This window comes from Muscardinus avellanarius, assembly GCF_963383645.1.
Source record: "Muscardinus avellanarius genome assembly, chromosome: 9".
Lineage (NCBI taxonomy): Eukaryota > Metazoa > Chordata > Mammalia > Rodentia > Gliridae > Muscardinus > Muscardinus avellanarius.
Genome location: NC_137795.1, coordinates 49,141,475 through 49,165,629, shown reverse-complemented (window position 1 = coordinate 49,165,629; position 24,155 = coordinate 49,141,475). Strand labels below are relative to the sequence as shown.

The following is a 24,155-nucleotide window of genomic DNA, read 5'->3' as shown; positions in this document are numbered from 1 at the left end:
TTATTTATTTATCCATTTAGTGGTACTGGGGATTTAGCCCAGGGGCATTCTAACTTCTGAGCTATATCTGCTGCCCTATTTTTTTTTTTTAAAAATTTGGAAACAGGGTCTTACTATGTTGATGACAGTCTTAATACTTGCTGAGGCTGTCCTCAAACCTGTGATTCTCCTGTCTCAGCCTCCCAAGAAATGGAATTATAAGAATTCACTACCAAGCCTGGCCACACTATTGAAATAAATCAAAAATTAAAAAACATATGATCAAGCACTGTTTGAATCCATTATAATCAATGTGTCAAACTTAAATCCACTTGTTTTATTGTAAGTCAGTTCATTTTTGTCCCCTTTGGTACTGGGGATTGAACTTAAGGGCATTCTACCTCCCAGGTATACCTCCTTGCCCTATTTTATTTTTTATTTTGAAAAAATTTTCACTAAGTTGTGGAAGATCTCACTAAGTTGTGGAAGACCTCACTAAGTTTCTGCTATTGGGGCTCTCCTTGAACTTGCGATCCTTCTGTCTCAGCCTCCTAAATACTGAAAGGTTTAGTTTTGATGGTGACATCTTTTTCTAAAAATTATGAACCAGTAAAAAATTGCAACAATTGTTTAAGTAATACTATAATCTGCTAACTTCCATAGAGAAAACCATTTGTAGCAAAAACATAATTACTTCAAATACAGAAACTTAAATTTAGAGAAAGTCATAAGTTAAAATTTATATTACTTTATTATATAATTTGATAAGCATAATGCTCAAGATAGTAAACATTATGCCCTGAATTTCTTCATTAGATAAATAACTAAAAAACCTAACACATTTCATAACTATGGAAAACAGATACTATTTACATATCTCTGAGTTGACAGCTATTCTTAGAAACTGTCTCTAATGGAAAGTACTTACATTTTGAAACTCAAGTAACAGTGTCCTAATGAAGTAATCTGTTCTAGCCTGTTCATCTTCCTAAAGAGAGAGACATCTGAATCATTACTGAAAACATCACAGCAACAACATATATACACTAAAACAAAGAAACTACTCACAATATAAAATTAACCTTTAAAACTCCAGATATATCTGATAATTATGAAAACAAACATTTGAAAAGTAACCAATTCAATTTGTTTACATTGTATTTATAGCTTTTTTGGGTAGTACTAAGGATTTAACCTAGGGATAATCTACCTTTGAGCTATACCTCCAGCCTTATTTTTATTTTTCAATTTGAAACAGGGTCTCAACAAAGTCGCAGAGGGCCTCACTACGTAGCTGAGGATAGCCTGGAACCTGAGATCCTGTCTCTGCCTCCCAAGTACTGGGATTACAAGCATGGGCCATCATGCCCGGCTTATAGAGCATTTTTAAACAAAGCTATCTATTAACCAATTACTTAATCAAGTATCTGTCATCTAATAAAATCTTAGAATTGTATAACAGAAATAATACAAATAAAATTCACTCTTTAGGAGCTACCACTGTACATTTTCAACCATTTAATCTTTCCAAAAGGTTTGATGTTCCCTACCTAATATCCAAATATCAATTTAAATGAAAGACAACTGGGGAAGGAATGAAGAAGAAAATCCCAAATTATTATTATGTTTGATCACAAAGCCACTTTAAAAGTCTTTTACTGTCATTTAGCAAAAATATTATGATGAAGCCTCTATATCAGATTGTCTTACCAAATTATTCTTTTTAACTTATTAATTAAAACCATGGTTTAGGATAATGATCATCAAGCACAACGGTATATCTTATTTTTTTTAATAGAATATTCACTATTAATCATGGTAATTTACTTTTGCAATTTCCAAATATCAGCGAAGGTGTTATAAGTTTTTTGTATGCTGGGGATTGAACACAGGGGCATTTACCTCTGAGCTAGACCCCCCAACTCTATTTTTTATTTTTTAACAGGGTCTCATTAGGTCGCTGAGGACCTTGCTAGGTTGCTGAAGACCTCGCTATGTTGCTGAGGCTGGGCACCAACCTGTAATCCTCCTGCCTCTGTCTTCCAAGTACTAGGATTATAGGTGCGCACCACCATGCCCAAGTTTATATTTTTAAAGAAATATGGATAAGAACACTGGCCTAAGACTTAACTTTCTCTGTAAGGGATTACATAGCAAATTTAGGGGGGATGTGCTGAGAATTAAGGGCATTCTAGTTATACCTCCAGGCCTTTTATAATTTTTGCTGAGGCTGGCTGCGTACCTAGGCCCCTCCTATGTCAGCCTCTCAAGTACTGGGATTACAGGTATGCATTACTACAACCTGGCCTATTTTCGGCTTTGGGGGCCACAAAGTTTGTCTACTAAACTTTGTTGTTGTTATAGCCAAATATGTAAATTAATGGGCATGGATGTATTTAAACTTTAAGTAGTTTAAACTACTTATGAAATAGGCTGGGCATGGTGGTGCGTGCTGTAATAACAGTATTTGGGAGGCTGAGACAGAAGGATTGCAGGTTCACAGCCAGCTTTAGCAACTTAGACCCTGTTTAAAGAAAAATATAGTCTGAAGGTACACAGACTGGTTTCAATCCCTAACCACAAAAGAGGTTAGTGGGCCAGAGCTGACCCAGGGGTAGCAGCAGCATGGGCCCGTCCCCAGCCTCACAGCAAGGTACAGAATGACTGACTGTCATTTCTCAGTCTCAAACACTCTATCAAGAGGAAAAGGCATTTATTTATATAGAAAGATAGATAGATAGATAGAGACAGAGACCCTGTTTATTTTTGTTTATCTATCTATTATTTCGTGGTACTGGGGATGGAACCCAGCGTCCTTCTACCTCTAAGTTACACTCCCAGACCTATTTTATATTTTATTTGGAAACAGGGTCTCTTTAGCCAGCTGAGGCTGGCTTCGAACCTGTGCAATCCTCCTGTCTCAGCCTCCCAAGTGCAGGGATTACAAGTGTGTGCCACCACGCCTGGCTTTGTATTGTATTTAGCTGAATTGGTGGCAACAAATTCTGAGTTGTCTTAATATACAAGCCATATGAATTACTTTTCATTTTGAACTCTTCAAAGAAAAATTTTGCTTCTTCGGTGTGGATCAGGTCTGAACCCAACAAATCAAATCAGCACTTACTAATCAAATCAAGAGGATCAATTCTTAGCAAATTTTAATTCTTTTAGTTTAATTGAAAACCCACAGCTGTGTGTGGTGTTGCATGCCTTTAATCCTACTGGGAGTCTGAGACAGGAGGATCAGAGGTTTGAGGATAGCTTCAGCAAGTATTGAGACTCTGATCAAACTAGCAAGACCCTGTTTCCAAATAAAATATAAAATAGTCTGGAGGTAGAAGGGTTCCACCCCAAGTACCACTAAATAAATAAATAAATAAATAAATAAATAAATAAATAAAATAGGGCTGGTGGGTATAGCTTGGAGGTAGAATGACCCTGGGTTCAAGGTTCAAGAATCAACTTTACTACCAATACAGCAATTCTCAAAAATTTTTTTGGTGTGTGTGGTAGTAGAGATTGAACTCAGGGGTATTCTATCTCTGAGCTACACTCCTAGCCTGATTTTATTTTTTATTTTGAATCAGGGTTTCACTAAATTGCAAAAGGCATTGCTAAGATGCTGAGGCTGACTTCTCTCTTAGCCACCCAAGTACTGGGATTACAAGCTGTACCACTATACTCAGCTCTCAAACTCATTTTTATACATAATTATAACAATTTTGGGAAGAACAACTCAGATATGAAAGGTTAACATGATACATATAACACAATAATTGAGTTATGAAAAGTCTTTCCCATTTATTTGATTTGAAATGCATATACCAATTTCCAAATAAACCATTCAAAGCAGTTACTGTTATATATACACATAGTCAACAGATATACAAAACTGTCACTATACAAGGAAATTACACATTTATAAAAGTCACTCCCAAAACTTCTAAATTTAAATATAGTATAAAAACAAACATTATTACTATTTGTTATTATAAGTGTAGGTTTATATGGAATTGAGTGTTGGGCTCACATCAACCAAGGTATAGATAAAATTAAATGAACAATTAAAATACTATACTGTTCATCAGTTTACCATGCCAATATTCTGATTAAACACACACACACATAAGAATAGGTTTACTTACACACGAAATTTTAAATGGTGCAAACGTTATAGGGTCTTCTCCACACAAAGGCCAATACCGCTCACATTTTTTCTGTAGTCCAAAAAAAATTTATTAAGTAATTTGTATCAGTTTTTTTTTTAAACTTTTACAAATATTTTGTGTCCTAGGGGTTAGCTTGATACTCCCCACCCCCCAGCAGAATAAGTGGAATCAGTTGCAAGGAGCTAGACGGCAGACATGTACCAACAGTTGTTACAGATGAGCTACTCTGTCCTCTCAGATTAGTCATAGTAACTTTATTAATATAAGGGTACAAATTGTTTGTTGCTACCTGACTAGTCTGCAGAGTAGACCAAAGATTTTCCTTTAGGAAAAAAACCAAAAACTGCCTTTTAAAAAAAGTATCCAGCACAAGGAGATCCATTTAGTACAAAGGTTTTCCAGACGTGTTTTATTGCTTGTAACAGGACAATTGCTATAGTTGACAAAACAGAAATGTCCAGCGTGCCAACTTAGCTAAGAAATACTAATCTTTTAGAAGCTTAAGACTACAGGTAAGTTCTAAACCTCATTCCCAAGGAGACGTTTATAGAAAAAATATTATTTTGAGGGTTGCTTTTTATTTTGGTCTTTTCCTTGGTAAAGTTTTATTTTGTTGAAATGAAGAGAAACATGAGATTAATTTTGGTAAGAATTGAAAGCTGCATGAACAACATGTCCCTCATTAACATGGGCAGTATCATAAACACAGATTTTGTTGGTGTTTATATTTCTGGTACAAAAGTTGTAACAATTGATGCCAAAATTATGTGCTCAAATGCCATAGGTGCATGCTACATCTAATACTATATAAGATGAGTATTTGTTTTAGAGATGAGGAAACTGAAGCTAAAAGCGGGCACTGGACTGCACCATGGTCTAAATGCAAAAGGGAGGTATCTCTGGTTTCATCATCTATGCTTTAAAGGTTACACTAGAAGTCAACACCAAAGTCAAAGTTGTCAACCCACAGTCTACTATAGGTTGAGGATTTCTGATGCAGGAAACTTGAAGTGTTCAGTCTGATATTCCAAACATTTTAAGTATTAGCCAGGCATGGTGGGCACATGCTTGTAATCCTAGCACTTGGGAGGCTGAGACAGGAGGATCGCACAGGTTCGAAGCCAGCCTCAGCTACTTAGTGAGGTTCTCAGCAACTTAGTGAGGCCCTGTTTCCAAATAAAATAGAAAATAGGTCTGGGAATGTAGCCCGGAGGTAGAAAGACCCTGGGTTTCATCCCCAGCAACACACACACACACACACACACACACACACACACACACACACCCTCCTCCCAAAAAAAACCCAAAACATATTTTAAACATCATATTGGTGCTCAAAAAGCTTCAGATTTTGAAGCACTGCTGATTTTCGATTTTTGGATAGGGATGCTCTCACCTGGGAAAGTGTAAGTAACTATTATAAAATGTGCAAAATTTGTGGCCCCAAGTATTCTTGATAAGGAAGTTTTGATCCACACTAACAGAACACTATAAATAATAAAACCTTTAGCTTCAGAAGATTGTACACTCAATTTAATTTTTCACCATGTATTATTATTTAAACCATAATATGAGGCCAGGCGTGGTGGTGCATGCTTGTAATCCCTGCGCTTGGGAGGCTGAGACAGGAGGATCACACGAGTTTGAAGCCAGCCTCAGCTACTTAGTGAGGCTCTCAGCAACCAAAAGAAAAAAAAAAAAAAAAAGGTCTGGGAGTATAGCCCAGAGGTAGAAAGCCTCTGGGTTCCACCCTCAGCACCACTAAACCATGTGAGTTCATGAATAGTATTAAAAGAATCCCAGTACATGGGAGACTGAGAAAAGGAGGACTGCAGGTTCGAAGCCAGCCTTGGAAAATTAGCAAGGCCTTCTGCAATTTATTTGTTTAAAATAAGTTTTAAATGAATGTTTCCAAGTAAAAAATAACATCGGGCTGGGCGTGTAGCTCAGAGGTAGAATACCTCTGAATACACACACACACACACACACACACACACACACACACACACACACACACAGAGTTTTAAAAGAGAAATCCTAAACTTTTATAGTTACTTAAGAAAACATCACGAGTAAAATTTATATTCCTAATACAATCAATCAATAAATACAGTACAGCTGGGCGTGGTGGCACATGCTTGCAATTCCAGTGCTTGGGAGGCTGATACAGGAGGATCGCACAGGTTTGAAGCCAGCCTCACCTACTCAGTGAGGCTCTCAGCAACTTAGTGAGACTCTGTTTCCAAATAAAGGATAAAATAGGTCTGGGAGTATAGCCTGAAGGTAGAAAAGCCCCTGGGTTCTACCCCCAGTACCACCCCCACAAAATGACAGTACTACAACATATACTGACAATACTTAAATGTATAATTTGATTATTCCTCAATTTTTTATATTTTGTATTCTTAGCTCATATTCTGTCCATTATTTAGTTGGTACTAGGAAACAGTGTAGCTTGAGAAGAATAAAAATACTATTAGTTAAAATGTAATTTGCTAATTATTATTATTATTTGTTTTTAATTCTTTGTAGTAATGGAGCTTCAATCCTGTGGTATTCAACCTGTGAGCTACACCCTCAGCCCTATTTTTCTGTGTGTATGATGCTGGGGATTGAATCGAGGGGTATTCAGCCCTATTTTAATTTTTATTTAGAAACAGGGTCTTGCTAAGCTGCTCAACTTAGTGAGAGCTTCACTAAGTTGCTGAGACTGGCTTCAAATATGCAATCCTCCTGTCTCAGCCTCCTAAGTACTGGGATTACAAGTGCGCACCACCACACCCAACCCTAATCTTGTTTTTGCAACATATCTTTTACTGAAAAGTTTAATAAAAATTTTGCAACTTAGAAATGACTTTCAGTTTAATTATGAAACACATGAGTACAAGAAAACTTCAAATAAAATTGCCACTTATTTGTTTTTCAAGTTTGATTTGTGTGTTACTTTTATAAAAGGCCACATTTGACATTTCACTTAAATACCTTTGTTTCTTAATACTTTCTACATTGAGGACTTCAGAATTGATGCTGTAATGCCAATCAGTTTGAAGCTAATTTCACTTAGACATAGCATTAATTATAAAATAAAGGTAAAAAATTTTCTGAGCTTTCAAGATAGAATAAAAGAGACAGTGGTATTTGCAGACAGACTAATTAGAATACTTAAGTTATAAGCTGATAATCAGAATGAATTAAGACATTTCATTTGTTCAAATGTATACTTCTTTAAAAATACCTCTCTAGTTGATTAATGATATCCTACTTAAAACATCACTAAATATTTGAAGACAACTTAGTTATACTATATAATTATTTTAAGTATATCGCAAAATATACTTATGAAATATTATTTTGATTCTATCAAATAAAAGCAATAGCAGAACTAAAAAAATAAGTCCCTACTTTACTTGGGCTTAAACTACAATAAAATAATAAAAGACCAGGAATATTTTGCCTTATAAATGAAAAATATTAATAGGTATACATACCCTTCCCATCTCAAATTCTCGACAGGCCATTACAATGATCTAAAATGAAGAGGGCAACGGGGTGAGGAGTAGAACACAAAACCTATCAGTTAAACACAATTTTGGCTTTTAAATAAACCATAAATCTCAAGAATAACTTTTTATACTTAATGAAAGTATACTTGGCCTGTCTAAACATGTAATTTTAATAGTTATGGTTTAAGTTAAAAAAGTATTAAAAAATCATATCTTCCAAATGAAAGCTAAACTAAACAACAAATGAGTTGACTCCAATTAACACAGCTAATTTAGCTGAATTACATTATATAAATCTTAAAGATTTACATTTGATTTCAAAATTATTTTAAAATGCCACTTTCAAGATGTTCATCTAATATTACTTTTTATCGAACCTTGATTATTAAGCCCATTTTTCCCCACTGTCTCAGATGTGGAACACCTATATAAACTTAAACATAATATGATATATAATTATACAATAAGAATATATTTTAATATAATTATAATTCATATTAATATATAAACCCTAGATTAATATTTCTAACCTATCTTAATACAACTGTGTCAATTTTGTTAAGATATGTGTAGAATTGGAAACTTGGAACTTAATGGGTTAAAATACATTTAACAAAATTATCTAAAGGTTAATGGTATAGTTAACAATGTCTTTGAACATAACAGTTATAACATCTGTTTTCCCCTTAACATTTTATAATGAAAACCTTCAAACATACAGAAGAATTGTTAGACTTTTACAGGAAAGATTATACAGCTTTTATCAATACTCTACTATTTACATTTCACTGAAATTATTTTATCATACAATTTATCCCTTTACCAATCCATCTTTTTTTTTTTTAGAGACATTTCAAAATAAACTGCAGACATAAGTATATGCCCTCTAAATACTTCAGCTTGTATATTAATGTCTGGAATTCAACAATTTTTATATTGTTTATAGTGTTTTTTTCTTTGGAAGTTAATTTTATATACATTGGAAGGCACAAATCTTAGTGAACATTCTCTAAGATTTTACAAATGCACATATCTGGCTACTCAACCTCCTATCATGATAAGAGATTTTCCCATTATCCTGAAAGTTTCTTCTGGCTCATTTCTAGTCAATCCTCACCTATATTTTGTTTAAAATGAAGTAACACCAAGGACTAGAAATTTCCCCTATCATACTAATCTTTCAAAGTTTGAGGATGCCAGTGCTTTAGAATCATTAAAATGTCATAGAAAAGTCTACCATAATATTCATGAGAGGGAAGAGAACTCTTTATTCTTGATTTTCCACCTTCACACAACTGAAACCTTCACCAAACAAATTTTTGATTCCACAGGTATACAGTATAACAGGGTGGCTGTCTGCAGTAACCTAACTCACTTATTACCCTGTGTCTAAATCTAAGGACATTATTTCCCTGTATCTGAAAGAGGAAGAAGGAACTAAAATGACAATGGCTTGCTATGTTTCTAGATGACTGAGGTTTATTAAGGGCTTAGGGAAGCGGAGTGTGTCTTGAAAATTCTCCTACAGTTATATAAAAATGTATAGTTATATGCTTACATATATTTTCCTGGGAAGAGGGACTCAGAAGGGTCTATAACTACAAAAATGTTAACAACACGACTGTACTATAATCACTTTCTGCCTTCATTTAAGTTATTCGGTAGGAGATGACTTAAATGATTAAGTTATTCGGTAAGAGATGACTTAAATGATTATCATACCCTCTTCTTAAAATATTTATACTATTTTATAGAAATTTAATGAGAAATTGTAGAAATCAGTTTTTTTGGTAAACAACAGCTAAAATTAAACATACCATTATGCCCAATTCCTTATTTAGTAAAACACCTTAGGTCATTACACACAATACTTCTCAGTATATATTAGGAAAAGTAAATTACTTACTACTACATTGTACTCCCATATCATCCTCCAAAAATCTATTACTGTATTTGCTAAAGGTCCTTGGGTTGCCACGTATGCTTTTGGCCCATAGACACCCTAAAATGAGTAAAAGTAAATTTCACATTTACTATTACCAAAAAAGATTTCATTACCTAAATTTTGATGTTTCAAATTTTATCAATCATGTTTTCACTTAAAGCATTTCTAAATACTGTACCTCAGTTTTGGTAACTAATATTATTAGATATACTTCACAAAACTGGTAATTAAGGGCCACCTTAAAAATAGTCAACTAAGTTAACTGTAGCAGAACTACAAAAGCATTCTTTGATTCTAATAACAATTATTAAAATTACTTAACAGTTTTTTTCTTAACTAGTTTCTTCCATAGTTACCTTTAATTATTCATCAACTCAAAGTTCACTGAGCATCTCCTATATAGGTTGGCTTTGAACCTTCCATCCTGCTGGGTGTGGTGGCTCATGGTTGTAATCCTAGCACTTGGGAGGCTGAGATCGGAGGATCGCGCTTCACAGACAGCCTCAGCTATTTAGTGAGGCTCATCCTCACTAAATACTAGGATTATAAGCATGCCACCATGATTGGCTTTATTTTTTATTTTGATACAGGGTTTCACTGAGTTACTGAGGCTGGCTTCAAACTTGTGATTCCATTGTCTTAGCTTCCCAAGTACTGAAATTATAGGTGTATGCCACCATGACCGGCTCAATACAGGCTTTTGTTGTTGTTTGTGGTACTGGGGATTGAACCCAGGGGCATTCAACCCTCCAAGCTATACCCCTAGCCTCATTATATATATATGGTACATGGGTTCTTGGAAGCCCTTCTACCTTCCGGGCTACACTCCCAGATCTTTTTTTTTTTTTTTTTTTTTTTGGTGGTACTGGGGTTCCTGGAAGCCCTGCTACCTCTGGGCTACACTCCCAGACCTATTTTTACATTTTTATTTGGAAACAGGGTCTCTTAAGCCAGTGCACGCAGCTGGCTTCAAACCTGCGCGATCCTCCTGTCTCTGCCTCCCAAGCGCGGGGATTACAAGCGTGCGCCACCACGCCCGGCTTCCCAGATCTTTTTTTAAAAACATTTTTTATTTGGAAACAGGGTCTCTTAAGCCAGCAAGGCTGGCTTTGAACCTGCACCATCCTCCTGTCTCCGCCTCCCAAGTGCGGGGATTACAAATGTGTACCACCATGCCCGGTGCCCTATTTTGTATTTTGAAACATGGTTTCACTAAATTGTGGAAGCCTTCACTAAGTTAAAGAAAAGTTTAAAAGGCTGAGGTGTAACTCAGTGGTAGAATGCATCCTGGGTTCAACACTTATTATCTCAGAAACAAAACAAACATTCCCCTCATCAAATCCCTGGTAAGTGGAAAGACTACTTAAAGAAAAGCATGTTACATTAATACATACCTTAATAAAATTTGCATTGATATAGTCTGAATCTTGAGAAGGGGTTTTTAAAGTCAACTTAACTCGGCTGTGATCAACTACAAGAAGAAGAAAAGATTTAATAAATTCTGTCCCGTTGGTACTCAGGTATTTTTAATAAAACATAAAAAGGTTAAAAAATAAGTAAGAACATTTACTTTAAAAAAAGTTAATGAAAAAAAAGTCTAGGTACCAGCAGGGTAATTTCTAACATTACACTGAAAGGAAGTAAAATTAAATTTATTTTGGAGGTACTGGGGATTGAACCTAGAGTCACTCTACCTCCAAGCTATACCCCTAGCCTATTTTTTAATTTCTTATTTAGAAAGAGGATCTCATTTAAGTTTGCTGAGTGTCTTGCTAGGTTGCTCACGCTGGCTTTAAATTTGCGATTTTCCTGTCTCGGCCTCCCAAGTACTCGTTTTATAAGCGTGAGCCACTACTGACAAACAAACAAACAAAAAAAGGTGAAGAAATGTATTAAAGATACAATAAGAATCATTTCTGGACCTCTTTTCTGGCGGTACCAGAGACCTATTTTTTATTCTTTAGTTTGAAACAGGGCTTCACTAAGTTGTGGAAGGCCTCACTAAGTAGCTGAAAATGGCTGCAAACCTGTGATCCTCCTGTCTCAGCCTCCCAAGTACTGAGATTACAAGCACGTGTTTTCACGCCTGGCTCTCTGAAATTCTTGTATGTATGTATGTATGTATGTATTTTTTAGTGGTACTGGGGATTGAACCCAGGCACATTCTACCTCTAAGCTACACCCCCTGCCCTGCTTTTTATTCTTTATTTTGAAACAGGATTTTCCCAAGTTGTGGAAGGCCTCACAAGTGGCTGAAGCTGGCTGTGAACCTGTGATCCTCCTGTCTCAGCCTCCCAAGTACTGGAATTACAAGCATATACCACCAAGCCCGGCCTCTCTAGAATTCTTAAAAATACAAATCCTTGAGTACCGTCCCAGAATGACTACGGTAATCTAAGATTTAAGCATCTGTAGCTTTTAATACAAGTAAACACTAATACTAATTATAAATAATAATTTTGGCTTGTTTGCAAAAATTCTTAAGAAGACCCAACTTTCATTTTCACAAGAAATTATAAAAATTAAGTGAATTATGACAAATTAATGAGTTAAAATACATAAAAAGGGACTTCCGGGAAGATGGCGACCGAGAAAAGCGGGGCTTAAGAGCCCCGCTAACAACAAATATCCATTACCACAAAATCAGCGCCTTTCAAAGCCAGAAAACAACATCACCAGAGAAACAAAAAAAAATCACCAGGCTCCAGAGAGAAAGCGGACTGAGAACAGAGCCACAGAGGATATCCTCACGCCCGAGGACGCGGCAGACGCGGCAGCAGCGCCATACTGCCGGCGAATTCACGGGACCGCCACAGCAAGCCGAGGGGAGCCGCTGCGGAACAGCCAGGGGGGATTTCTCGGCGCAGAGGACATCTAAAGCTCCCAGTGTCTGAGCTCAGCACACGCTGCAGGGATTCAGAGTGGAAATCAAAACCAAGGAAAAAAAAAAAAAAAAAAAAAAAAGCCAGCCCAACAGCCGAGGGCGTAGCAGCGGCGCCATATTGCCACCGGCGGCAGCAGCACGGAACTCACTACAGCTACATCTGCGTACTCAAGAACAGTGAGTCAAATTGCGGGCCACAGTGGAGAAATCCCAGTACTGTACTCACTGGGACTTGACCCAGTGGGAGAGGGGCGGTGGCAGTGATATCACACCATAGGAGAACGTGCAACCTGGCACCCCCCACGGTCTAAAGCAGCCTCTATCGACTCTCTGGGTCGGAGACTCTGTGATAAAACCCAGTAAAGGAGTAGTGGGGTCTGAGATACTACTGACTCGAGATCCAGAGCACCTTAAGTGAAGTCATAGTGACCCAAGGGAAGAACCCAGAGAAGGCACAAACTTCCGAAATCATGGGAAAGAGGAATAATACTGGAGCAATTAATGCTCACAACCCCACAACATCAGAACCCGATAAAACAGAAAATCAGAGATTTCTAGAAGATCAAATCAGGAAAATAACTGTAGAAATAATAGAGGTGCTTCGAAAAGAACTCAGAGAGAGCCAAAAAGAGATAAAGGATGCAATTAATGAAGTAAAGGCCTCAATTCAAAGCACAAACAACCGATTAGAACACATGGAGAACAGAATCTCGCTCTTAGAAGATGATCATTCCAAAAATGAACGCATAGTTTCTAATCTAGGAAAAAATATCCGACAGCAGGAATCTGATATTGAAGAAATATGGGCCCATTTTAAGAGAGCTAACCTAAGAATAATTGGAATAGAGGAGGGAAAAGAAAGTGAAACTAAAGGGATCAACAATCTCTTCAAGGAAGTAATAGCAGAAAATTTTCCAGACATAGAGCAAGAGGTCGATACGCAGGTCCAGGAAACGTATAGAACTCCCTTTAGACAATATCGGAGAAGAGGATCCCCACGCCACATAATTGTCAAAATGACCAATGTGGAAGCCAAGCAGAGAATCTTAAAGGCAACAAAAGCAAAGGGCCAAGTGACATTCAGAGGCAAACCAATTAGAATCACTCCAGACTTCCCAAACCAAGTTATGAGAGCCAGAAGGGCTTGGAGTAACATATTCCCAATTTTGAAAGAAAACAACTTCCAGCCAAAAATTTCCTACCCAGCAAAACTCTCTATCAAATTAGATGGAGAAATAAGAAGCTTCCATGACAAACAGAAACTAAAGGAATTTATGTCTTCAAAACCAGCACTAGAGAAAATACTCAAAGAGATTAACTACAAAGAAGAAATAGGTAACACACATCAGAACTAGAGAAACAAGATTTTCCATCCAACAGACAACTAAGATTGGTTATCTGTGGAGATTCATTATTTATGTTAGTCTGTTACCTATCTCTAAAGGGTATTGTTTGCCTTTATTGTTGTTAATTTTTAGGATTTCTAGTTGGAATATTAATATACCTCCAGATATAGCATTTGGAAATATTTTATCCCATTCTATTAGTAACTCTTAACTCTGGTTACATTGTCTTTGGATATACAATATGTTTTTTATTTTTTAGGGAGTTTGTATACTCTTCTGTTGCCTGTGCCATTGAAATCATAACCAAGAAATCACTGCCAATTTCAATGTTGTGAGGTTTTATGACCCAGATTTTCTCCTAAAAGTTTATAGTCTTAAGATTTATATTTAGGTCTTTTATCTATTTTGAGTTAATACTTGTATATGGGATTAGGTAAGGGTCCAATTTTATTCTTTTCCATGTAATTATTATGTTTCAACAATATTTAGTTAAAAGATTATTATTTCCACCACCAAATGTTCGTGGAAACCTTGTCAAAAATAACTTGACAATATAGGGAAGAATTTAGCTCTAGGCTTGTATTTAACTCCAATGGTTTATATATCTGCCTTTAGAATAGTACTACACTGTTTCAATTATTGTAGCTTTATATGGTTTGAAATCAGAAAATATATATCTTCTAGCTTTGTTCTTTTTCAAGATCGATGTGGGTACCTAGAGTCCATATTCCATATTAGGATAGATTTTTTTTTCTGAAAAATAAATATATAAATATATGATAGTTTCACCTAAAAATAGAAAAAAATAGATTCTCTGGTAAGAAAGAAAGCAAAAAGAAATATTGAAATGTTATCTTTAAGTCATCAAAAGCATGGTATCAGACAAATGAAACTGTTATGAGAGATTATCATTTTTAATTTTGGATAAATTGCTATAATACTAGATGTCAACCACTAAGCCAAGCATGGGAGGGGGGGATAGGGAGAGAACGGGGTGGGGATCGGGTGGGGGCTGACTGGGCAATGTGTGCATGTATGTCTACAAAAGTATGTATCCCACTATGATGTATGAATACAGTGCACCAATTAAAAATAAATATGAAAAAAAAAAAGAAATGGTTAACTGAATTGAATAGAAAAAAAAAAAAAAGATACATAAAAAGTACCCAACACTGAGTGTGGCCTAGCTGGTTGTGGGGGTACATGCCTGTAATTCCAGTATTTGGGAGGCTGAGACAGGAGAATTGCAGGTTTGAGAGTAGTCTAGCAACTGAGACCCTGTTTCAAAATAAGTAAAAGGGCTGGGGACTTAGCTCAGAAGTAGAACACCTGAATGTTCAATCCCCAATACCTAACTAATAATAATATGCAGTATATATTCAATAATATATATTTTTTGTGGTATTGAGGATTGAACCAAGAGGCACTGTTCCTCCCAGATACACCTCAAGCCCTATTTTTTTTTTCTTTATTTTGAAACAGGGTTTAACTAATTTGCGGGGGGGGGGGGAGGCTTATTATGTAGTTGAGGCTGGCTGCAAACTGTGATCTTTCTGTCTCAGTCTCCCAAGTACTGGAATTACAAGCTTATGCCACCACACCCAGCTTGTCCAATAATATTTCTTATTAGGGAATGTAAAAACAGGGTAAGAAATCTTTAGTGATTTTTATAAAGTTACATGTATTTTTCTGTGTTTTTATCTTCTAACAAAAAGAAATATCTACATGCTTAAAAAAGCTAAACCTGTAAGAAAGGTATAAGATAAAAATTTAGTCTTCCCTTGAACTCCCCCCACCCCAGAATTTGTCTTTTTTTGGTACTGAAGATTGAACCTTGGGTTGTTCTACCTCTGAGCTACAGCCTCAGCCTATTTCATTTTATTTTGAAACAGGTTCTCGATAAATTACAGAGGGCCTTGCTAAGTTGCTGAGTCTGGCCTTGAACCTATGATCCTCTGGTAGAAAACCTGTAAAAATACTAGAGGTCTTAAATACCACTTGCTGAGCCTCCTCTAATATTAAATCAAGTATATTATATAAAATTTGCCCTACTATCTCCTAATCCATGGACAATAAATAAAAAAATACAAAAAGAAATGCCAAACAGATATGAAAACACTTTTTAGTAAACTCTTATTTTTCACTGGCCTAAACTGTATATAGAAAGTACTAGGGTCCAGTTCTACTGATTGAATTAGTTAAATTTTTAACATATTTTTCTTTAAAAATTTGTAGAAAGGGACATATAAGAAACATACCGGCCTTTGATGAAAATTATTCATCTCCTCTCTATGTTTCCAGTTAAGATATTTACATATTTATCAGTATTCTTTTATTTATTCACCCTACATGTCCTCCACTTTTTTAATGCCATTTGGGATTAAAAAAAATGCTTCTGGTAGATAAGAATAGTCACTAGCTAGACTAATGATGGTTAAGTAATTATGTGAAGCTTCCTCTTATCAAATTTGCCAGTGATGGGGATTGGTCTCAATTAATTACATTTTTATATCACATATTAGTCTCTGTTCAGAATATTTCAGAGACAAAGTACAATAGTTGTTACATTTTGGTTCTCAATACATGTTTCTAATAGCCATTAATACAAATAATAATGCTTCTCAAATAGTAGTTAAGAGTGGCTATCTAGCCGGGCGTGGTGGCGCACACTTGTAATCTCCGCGCTTGGGAGGCAGAGACAGGAGGATTTCGCAGGTTCGAAGCTAGCTGCGTGCGCTGGCTTAGGAGACCCTGTTTCCAAATATAAAATGTAAAAAGAGGTCTGGGAGTGTAGCCCGGAGGTAGAAGGGCTTCCAGGAACCCCAGTACCACCAAAAAAAAAAAAAAAAGAGTGGCTATCTACATGCTAGGTTTACATGTAGGTTGGGAATCTCTTTTTTTTTAATTTTTTTATTGGTGCATTGTAGTCATGCATCTCAATGGGATAAAAAATGGTGGAGAAGACATACGTGTACACATCACCCAATTAGCCCTTACCCAATTCCCTCCCCATTCCCCCTTCCCATGCTTGGCTTAGTGAATGACTTTGGTATGTTTGATTAAGTACATCATGTGCTTTAGAAAATTTCCCTCTTCTCCCCTCAGTTTGGTCACCTTATTTGCTCACCTATAGAATCTCCTTCATGTAGAGTTCCTCTTGTTACCCACGACTCCCTAGCTTTTGTCTCCCTAGCTTTTGCAAATTAGAAAAAGCATCTGAATTCTTATTTTTTGTGACTGACTAATTTCACTTAGCATAACGTCCTCCAGTTCCATCCATTTGGTTGGGAATTTCTTTAAAAAATTTTTTCTAAGATGAAAAAATTTAAGCATATAAACATAGAATGGGAGCCGGGTGTGGTGGCGCACGCTTGTAATGCCCGCGCTCGGGAGGCTGAGACAGGAGGATCGCACGGGTTCGAAGCCAGCCTCAGCTACTTAGTGAGGGTCTCAGCAACTTAGTGAGACCCTGTTTCCAAAAAAAGTATAAAATAGGTCTGGGAGTATAGCCCGGAGGTAGAAAGCCTTTGGGTTCCACCCCTAGTACCACCAAAAAAAAAAAAAAAAAAAAAAAAAAATAAATAAATAATAAACATAGAATGGCATAATTAATCCTCATATATTCATTACCCAGTTTCAATAATTATCAACACTTTGCCATATCATTTCACCTATGGCCAATCATTCAACAGATGGACACTGAGGAAAACAAATCAAAACACAAGTGGCACACGTCTATTATAGTACTTGAAAGGCTGAGACAGGAGGATTGGAGAAGTCTGTTGGAGAACAGACTCAGTAGGTAGTTTAAGACTCTCATCAACTAGTGACTCTGTTTCAACATAGGGCTGGGAATGTAGCTCAGAGGCAGAATGCTTCTGGGTTCAAACTCCAGTAAACACACACACACACACACACACACACACACACACACACACACGAAAACCAAACAAACAAACACAACAAACAACAACAACGACAAAAACCCAACAAGTGTTTGGTGTCCTACATTCTGCACTAAGTTTGAATCATTAATTTTAAAATGGAGCACAGAAAGGCTTGTTTTAAAATTCCCCATTTATGCTGGAAAGCACAGACAAATGTAGCACTACATTATATGAGCACCTTATATTGTTCAGAATTTTAAAAACAATTTATTCTGTTTATATATTACATATGAAGAGAAAGAATAAATATCAAATAAATAAAACCAATAATTTCTCTCCATGGTTTTGCTGACTGTCTCTACAATCTCCCAAGAGTCTGGAATCCCAAGAGATAAAACCAAGAGTGGCTACACAAGAGGCTCCTTCAAATCACAGGTTTTTATTCCTTCATCCTGAACAACAACCTGCAGCAACAAAAAGAAAATATCCAAATACTGCCACCTCCAAGAATAGAGAAACCTATAAACTAAATCCTAGCTCGAATAAATTAAATAATCTTCATAATTAATGCCAGAATAGGCAGAGTACCTTGATCCACCACTTCCAAAGACTAGCTCTGTTAGCCTTTTCAACGGAGAAAACAGGTCTGTGATCCTCTGACCTAAAAGTATGCATAAAGTTCTCAATTCTGGGGCTTGCCTCAATATCCAGAACATATTATGAACTCATAATTTGGTAAAATTAAAAAAAACTATAAAGGTATAAATAATTTGAATAGACTTTTCAACCAAAGTAAGTACGTATGTATACATACATACACATACAAATACACACATACATACACATACAAGTGGCATGAAAAAAATCAAATCAGAAGCATGTGAACCACTAGAGTAACTATAATAAAAAATTTCAAAGTGGTGCACACCTGTGATCCCAGCTGCTCAGGAGGCTAAGGAAGAAGGATTGCTAGAGACCAGCCTGGGCAACTCAGCCAGAAGCAGGGTCTCACAAAGCCCACAGTAACAACTGTTGGTGGGGATGTGGAGAAACTGGAATCTTTACACATTACACTTGGGAGTACAAAATGGAATAGCAACTTCAGAATACAGTTAAGTGGTTTCTGAAAAAGTTAAACATAAAATTCTACAGACCCAGCAATCTTATTCATTCATGTCCACCTAAGAGAAATAAGATCTTATTATATATGATCTTATATATGATTATATATACACACAGATTTATATGAAAATATTTACAGCAGCCTTATTTATTAACATTCATTGACAGGTGAATGGAAAAGTAAAAATGTGATATAACCCATTCAATGAAATCATATTTAACAATAAAAAGGAATTAACTACGGATACACACTAAAACACAAATGAACTAAAAAAATGTGCTAAATGAAAGAAACCAGGCACAACAAGCTATACTTGTAAAAAACATAATCAGCTGGGCGAGGTGGCGCACGCTTGTAATCCCAGAGCTTGGGAGGCTGAGACAGGAGGATTGCACAGGTTTGAAGCCAGCCTCAGCTACTTAGTGAGGCTCTCAGCAACTTAGTGAGACCCTGTTGCCAAATAAAGGATAAAATAGGTCTGGGAGTATAGCCTGGAGGTAGAAAAGCCCCTGGGTTCCACCCCCAGTAAAACACACACACACACACACACACACACACACACACACACTCCTAAGAAAAGGCTATACAAACAGAAAGATGAAGCAATCCCAGGGGCTAAAAACTATATATCTTTTGGAGGTACTGGAGTGTCCTAAAAATGGATTGTGCTGATTTTTGTACAACTCTATACTGAAAAGAAAATAATTGTTGGAACTGGGCATGGTGGTATATGCCTGTAATCCTAGCACTTGGAAGGCTGAGACAGGAAGATCACAGGTTTGCAACCAGTCTTAGCAACTCAGTGAAAATCTGTTTCAAAATTTAAAAAGGATGGGGATGTAGCTCGGAGGTAAAATGCTCCTGGGTTCAATCCTCAGTACCACAAAAACAAAACAAAAACTGAGTTGTATACTTAAAATTCATGGTATGTAAATTACACCTCAAAGGTGTTTTTAAAATAGTATTTGTACAAAACTAGATATGTTAGCCGGGCGTGGTGGCGCATGCTTGTAATCTCAGCATTCAGGAGGCTGAGACCTGGAGGATTGTGGTTCGCAGACAGCCTCAGCTACTTAGTGAGGCCTTCTGCAACTCAGTGAGACCTGGTTTCAAAATAAAGAATAAAAAATAGGGCAGGGGGTATAGCTTGGAGGTCAAATGCCCCTGGGTTCCATCCCCAGACCCGCAAAAACAAACAAACAAACAAACAAACAAAAAACTAGATATGTTAAACATTCAAAGGAAACTGATTTTCTAACAGCAAGTAAGTATAAGTAAGTATACCTAAGTGCAATTAATTTCAATATAATTTTCCAAATGAAAATAAGTGACAACCTACTTACCAAACCCATAAATAATCTAAAGAAAAACAGAAGGCACTATCATACTGACTGTGCTATGGCTTAAGCTCTAGGGTAAAGTTTCTCAACTTTAGCATTATTGCCATTTTGTCTAGATGATTCTGTTGCATGGTGGGCTGTTACTTGTGCCGAGATGTGTAACAGCACCCCTCAATTCTACCTCTTCTATGCCAGTAAGTCACTCCCTTGTCCCCCAGGCCCTGGAAATGACAACCAAACTGTCTCCAGGCATTACCAACTGTCACCTGAAGGACAAAATCATCCTGAGAACAAAAGCTTTGGATAGAAAATGTCTTCAATTCTCACCCCAAGCTGTCAGCTATGTGATGAGCATTTAACCTCACTCTTTTCAGTCCTACCATCTGCAAAATGCATTAAAAAAGGCAAACAATATAAACTAGGGCTCCTATTTTTCAGAGGGCTGGATTAGCAGCACATTACTGACCTTCTCTACACCTATTCAGATTTAAAGCTTTCCCAACCCTCCGCAACGCCCATCCTTCCTATTATTCTCAATAGCAGTAATCATTATATGACAAACTTTGTTAACTGTGCTCACTACCAATTAGACTAGAACATAAACACCACAAGGGCAAGATTTTCTGCCAGTTTACTTTTTGCTGTATCACCAGCACATACTGGTGCTTTTTATGAAAAAGCTTTTTTATGAAATAACATATAAAAGAGGAAAGCTGAAGCAATTCATGATTCCTCTAGATGACAGGAAAAAAAGTGGAAAGACTGTTTCTGAGTAAGACCCAGATCACTATAAGATAACTTCAAGATTATCTTGCTTAATAAAAATGATTTAGAAACCCAAGCCAACCCTACTGTGAGGTAGACTAGTGCTATGGTCTGAATGTTCACACCCCCCCCACATTTGTATGCTAACACCTAATCCCTAATGCAATGGTATTAACATGAAGAGCCTTTAGGAGGTAATCAGGTGAGTGGGATTAGTGGTCTTATGGAGGCCCCTAGGAAGCTTATTTGCCCCTTCCACTAAGAAGGTACCATCTAGGGAAAAGCCTCACTGGACACCAAATCTGCTGGTGCCTGGGGTCTTGGAATTTCCATCCTCTAGAACTGTAAGAAATACATTGCTGTTGTTTATAAGCCACTTAATTTATGGTGCTTTTGTCACAGCAGCCTGAGGAAAGCAGGGTGTTTTGCAAAAGTGTAAAGAGTAGTTACTTTGTAGGTAAATATAAAACGCTTAGACCTATCTAACACAAGTATTTTTATCTATTTTTTATTTTATTTTTTGAGGTACTGGGGATGAAACCCAGGGGCATTTTACTTCCAAGCTATTCTTTATTTATTCTATTTTTTTAATTCTTTATTTTGAAACAGGGTCTCACTGAGTTGAAGAGGGCCTAAGTAGCTGAAGCTGGTTGTGAACTGCAATTCTCCCATCTTAGTCTCCCAAAAAGCTGGGATTACAAACATGTGCCATCACACCTGCCATATTTTTATTTTTATTATTTTTATTTTTTAATTTTTTGCGGGTCTGGGGATGGAACCCCAGAGTCATTTGACCTCCGAGCTACACCCCCTGCCCAATTTTTTATTCTTTATTTTGAAATCGGGTCTCACTGAGTTGCAGAGGGCCTCACTAAATAGCTGAGGCTGTCCGCGAACTGCGATCCTCCAGTCTCAACCTCCCGAATGCTGGGATTACAAGCGCGCGCCACCACGCCCAGCTACCTGCCGTATTTTTATTATCTTCATTTTACAGATAAGAAAACTCAGGCACAGAGAAGATGAGTCCATGGTCTTATATCTACCAAATAGTGAAATCAGGATTTAAACTTCTTACAGTAGACTCCTCACCGTTATCCTATGCTACTACTTGTCTCATCAGCTACCAGTGGCCGTCAACATATTCCACAGGTGGTTAGGTAGAACAACAACAACAGAAAGAAGAAAAGAGGAAGGGTTAAATTTGGGCAAGAAATCAGCAAAGAACAGAGAAAAGGAGACAAAAGAAAGAGGAGATGATCTAAAAGAGTTATCATGAAAGAACTCTCAGAAACAGACTGGTCAATGACATCAAAATAGTTAAAAGAACAAACACCAAAGAATGACCAGTGAACCTAGGAATTAAAAAAGCCACCGGGAGCTTTACATTTTATCAAGGACATTTTAAAGAGAAGCTTTAAGAAAGGCTGAGAAGCTGGGCATAGTGGTGCATACCTGTAAGCCCAGGACTTGGGAGGCTGAGACAGAAGGATTGCAGGTTCAAGATCGACCTCAGCAATTTAGTGAGACTCTCAGCAACCTAGGAGGACTGTGTTCCCAAAAATAAATAATAGATAGATATAGCTGGGGGGTATAGCTCAGAAGTGAAATGCATTTGGGCTCAATTCCCAGTACCCCTCAACCAAAAAAGAAAACAAATAAAAATCACTGAGAATTATGTAAATGGTGTAATGGAATGTAGCTATTTCAAGACACTTAAGAAAGCCTACTGGCAGCTTTAAGAGATAGGTACCAGGCAAAGTTTTTATTTTATAAAATGAGGGCACATTTAAAATGTGGGTTAAAGTTATTGCGCAGAAGACTATCTAGTCTAGAAATATAATAGTATTAGATATAATATCAATTGAAGACATATGATCAGAAATACATATTCAGATCTCTGAGAATAGTAGACATAGATGTTTGAGGCATCGTATGGTCCATTTTATTCATGTGCAAATAATCAACTAGGTTTCTTAATTGTATTGTGAAGAGAATCATTTTTAGCATTTTATAAAATTATTCCATGTTTATATTCACTTTTTTGAAATAACTTACTTGAACAGAGAATCTACAAAAGATATTCTCACTTGGAATTTTGTTATTGAAAAGTAATTTATTAACAGAGCAACAGTAGTTTTTAAAGAAAAAATAAAAAGTAAACAATGACAAAAACTATCAGAATAAACAGCAAGAAGCACAATTACAAGTTATTATTTTGTAGGGTACTTTGAAAAAGGTTAATTACTATCTCCTTAACAAACAACTCAGGAAAATGAAGCCAGTTAGGTAAAGCTAATGAGCATTTGTATTTGTCCTATCAAGGGCATTTCAAACTTACATGGCAGTATGTCCTTATATCTGTTCTTTTTAACATTTTCTTCTTTTTCTCCAGTGGCTGTGGGATAAATCTTTTCTGTTCTATATTTGGTAGATAATCTTCTTAATCGCTTAAAATATAAAAAAATAAAATTCAAGTTTAGAGAAACATTGATATTCTCAAGATGTTAATGATTTACAAATAGGTCTTCACTGAATTTTGCTGACCCAATTCATCACAACAAATTTTCCTGTTTTTCTAAGCTCTAAATTTCCCCATCTCTTAATAATTAACCCTTAAGACAATCTCTTTTAGCATAAAAGTGCAAATATAAGATTAATATTTATTCCAAATGAGAAGTAAAAGGGACTAGAATAAAAGTAATTTTATTTAAAGATAGCATTCACCAGTTCAATCAGTATATTTAGCTCATTTTATCCCCCATTACTGAAGACTGAACCTAGGGGCACTCGACCACTGCATATGCCCTGCCCCCCCCCCCTTTTTGCGGTCTGGGATGGAACCCAAGGGCCTTCAACCTCCAAGCTACACCCCCTGCCCTATTTTTAATTCTTTATTTTGAGGGTCTCACTAAGTTGCAGAGGGCCTCAATAAGTAGCTGGGGCTGTCTGTGAACTGCGATCCTCCAGTCTCAGCCTCCTGAATGCTAGGATTACAAGCGTGCGCCACCACGCCTGGCTTTTTTTTTTTCTTCTTTTTTTTAAATTTTGTAAAACAGTATGGAGAAGCCTCAGAAGAATGGGAACAAATCTACCATTTGATTCAGCAATACCACTTCTGGGTATCTACCTAAAAGAAAGGAAACCAAACTACTAAACTAATGTATGTGTATCTATGTTCATAGCTACACAATTTACCATAGCCAAACTGTGGAAC

The 24,155-nt window shown here is 36.6% G+C and overlaps 1 protein-coding gene across 1 annotated transcript in view; it reads right to left on the bottom strand.

Annotated features, from left to right (window-relative positions):
• The window catches only part of PTPN12 (protein tyrosine phosphatase non-receptor type 12), a gene marked incomplete at both ends in the record, with an annotated part of 117,463 nt that overhangs the window by 38,768 nt on the left and 54,540 nt on the right, over positions 1-24,155 (bottom strand). Inside the window, 6 exons of the mRNA XM_080701888.1 lie at positions 908-967; positions 4,125-4,196; positions 7,637-7,675; positions 9,558-9,653; positions 10,991-11,067; positions 23,280-23,388. Of these exons, the coding sequence (XP_080558014.1) occupies positions 908-967; positions 4,125-4,196; positions 7,637-7,675; positions 9,558-9,653; positions 10,991-11,067; positions 23,280-23,388 (453 nt within the window). The remainder of the gene's footprint in view (positions 1-907; positions 968-4,124; positions 4,197-7,636; positions 7,676-9,557; positions 9,654-10,990; positions 11,068-23,279; positions 23,389-24,155) is intronic.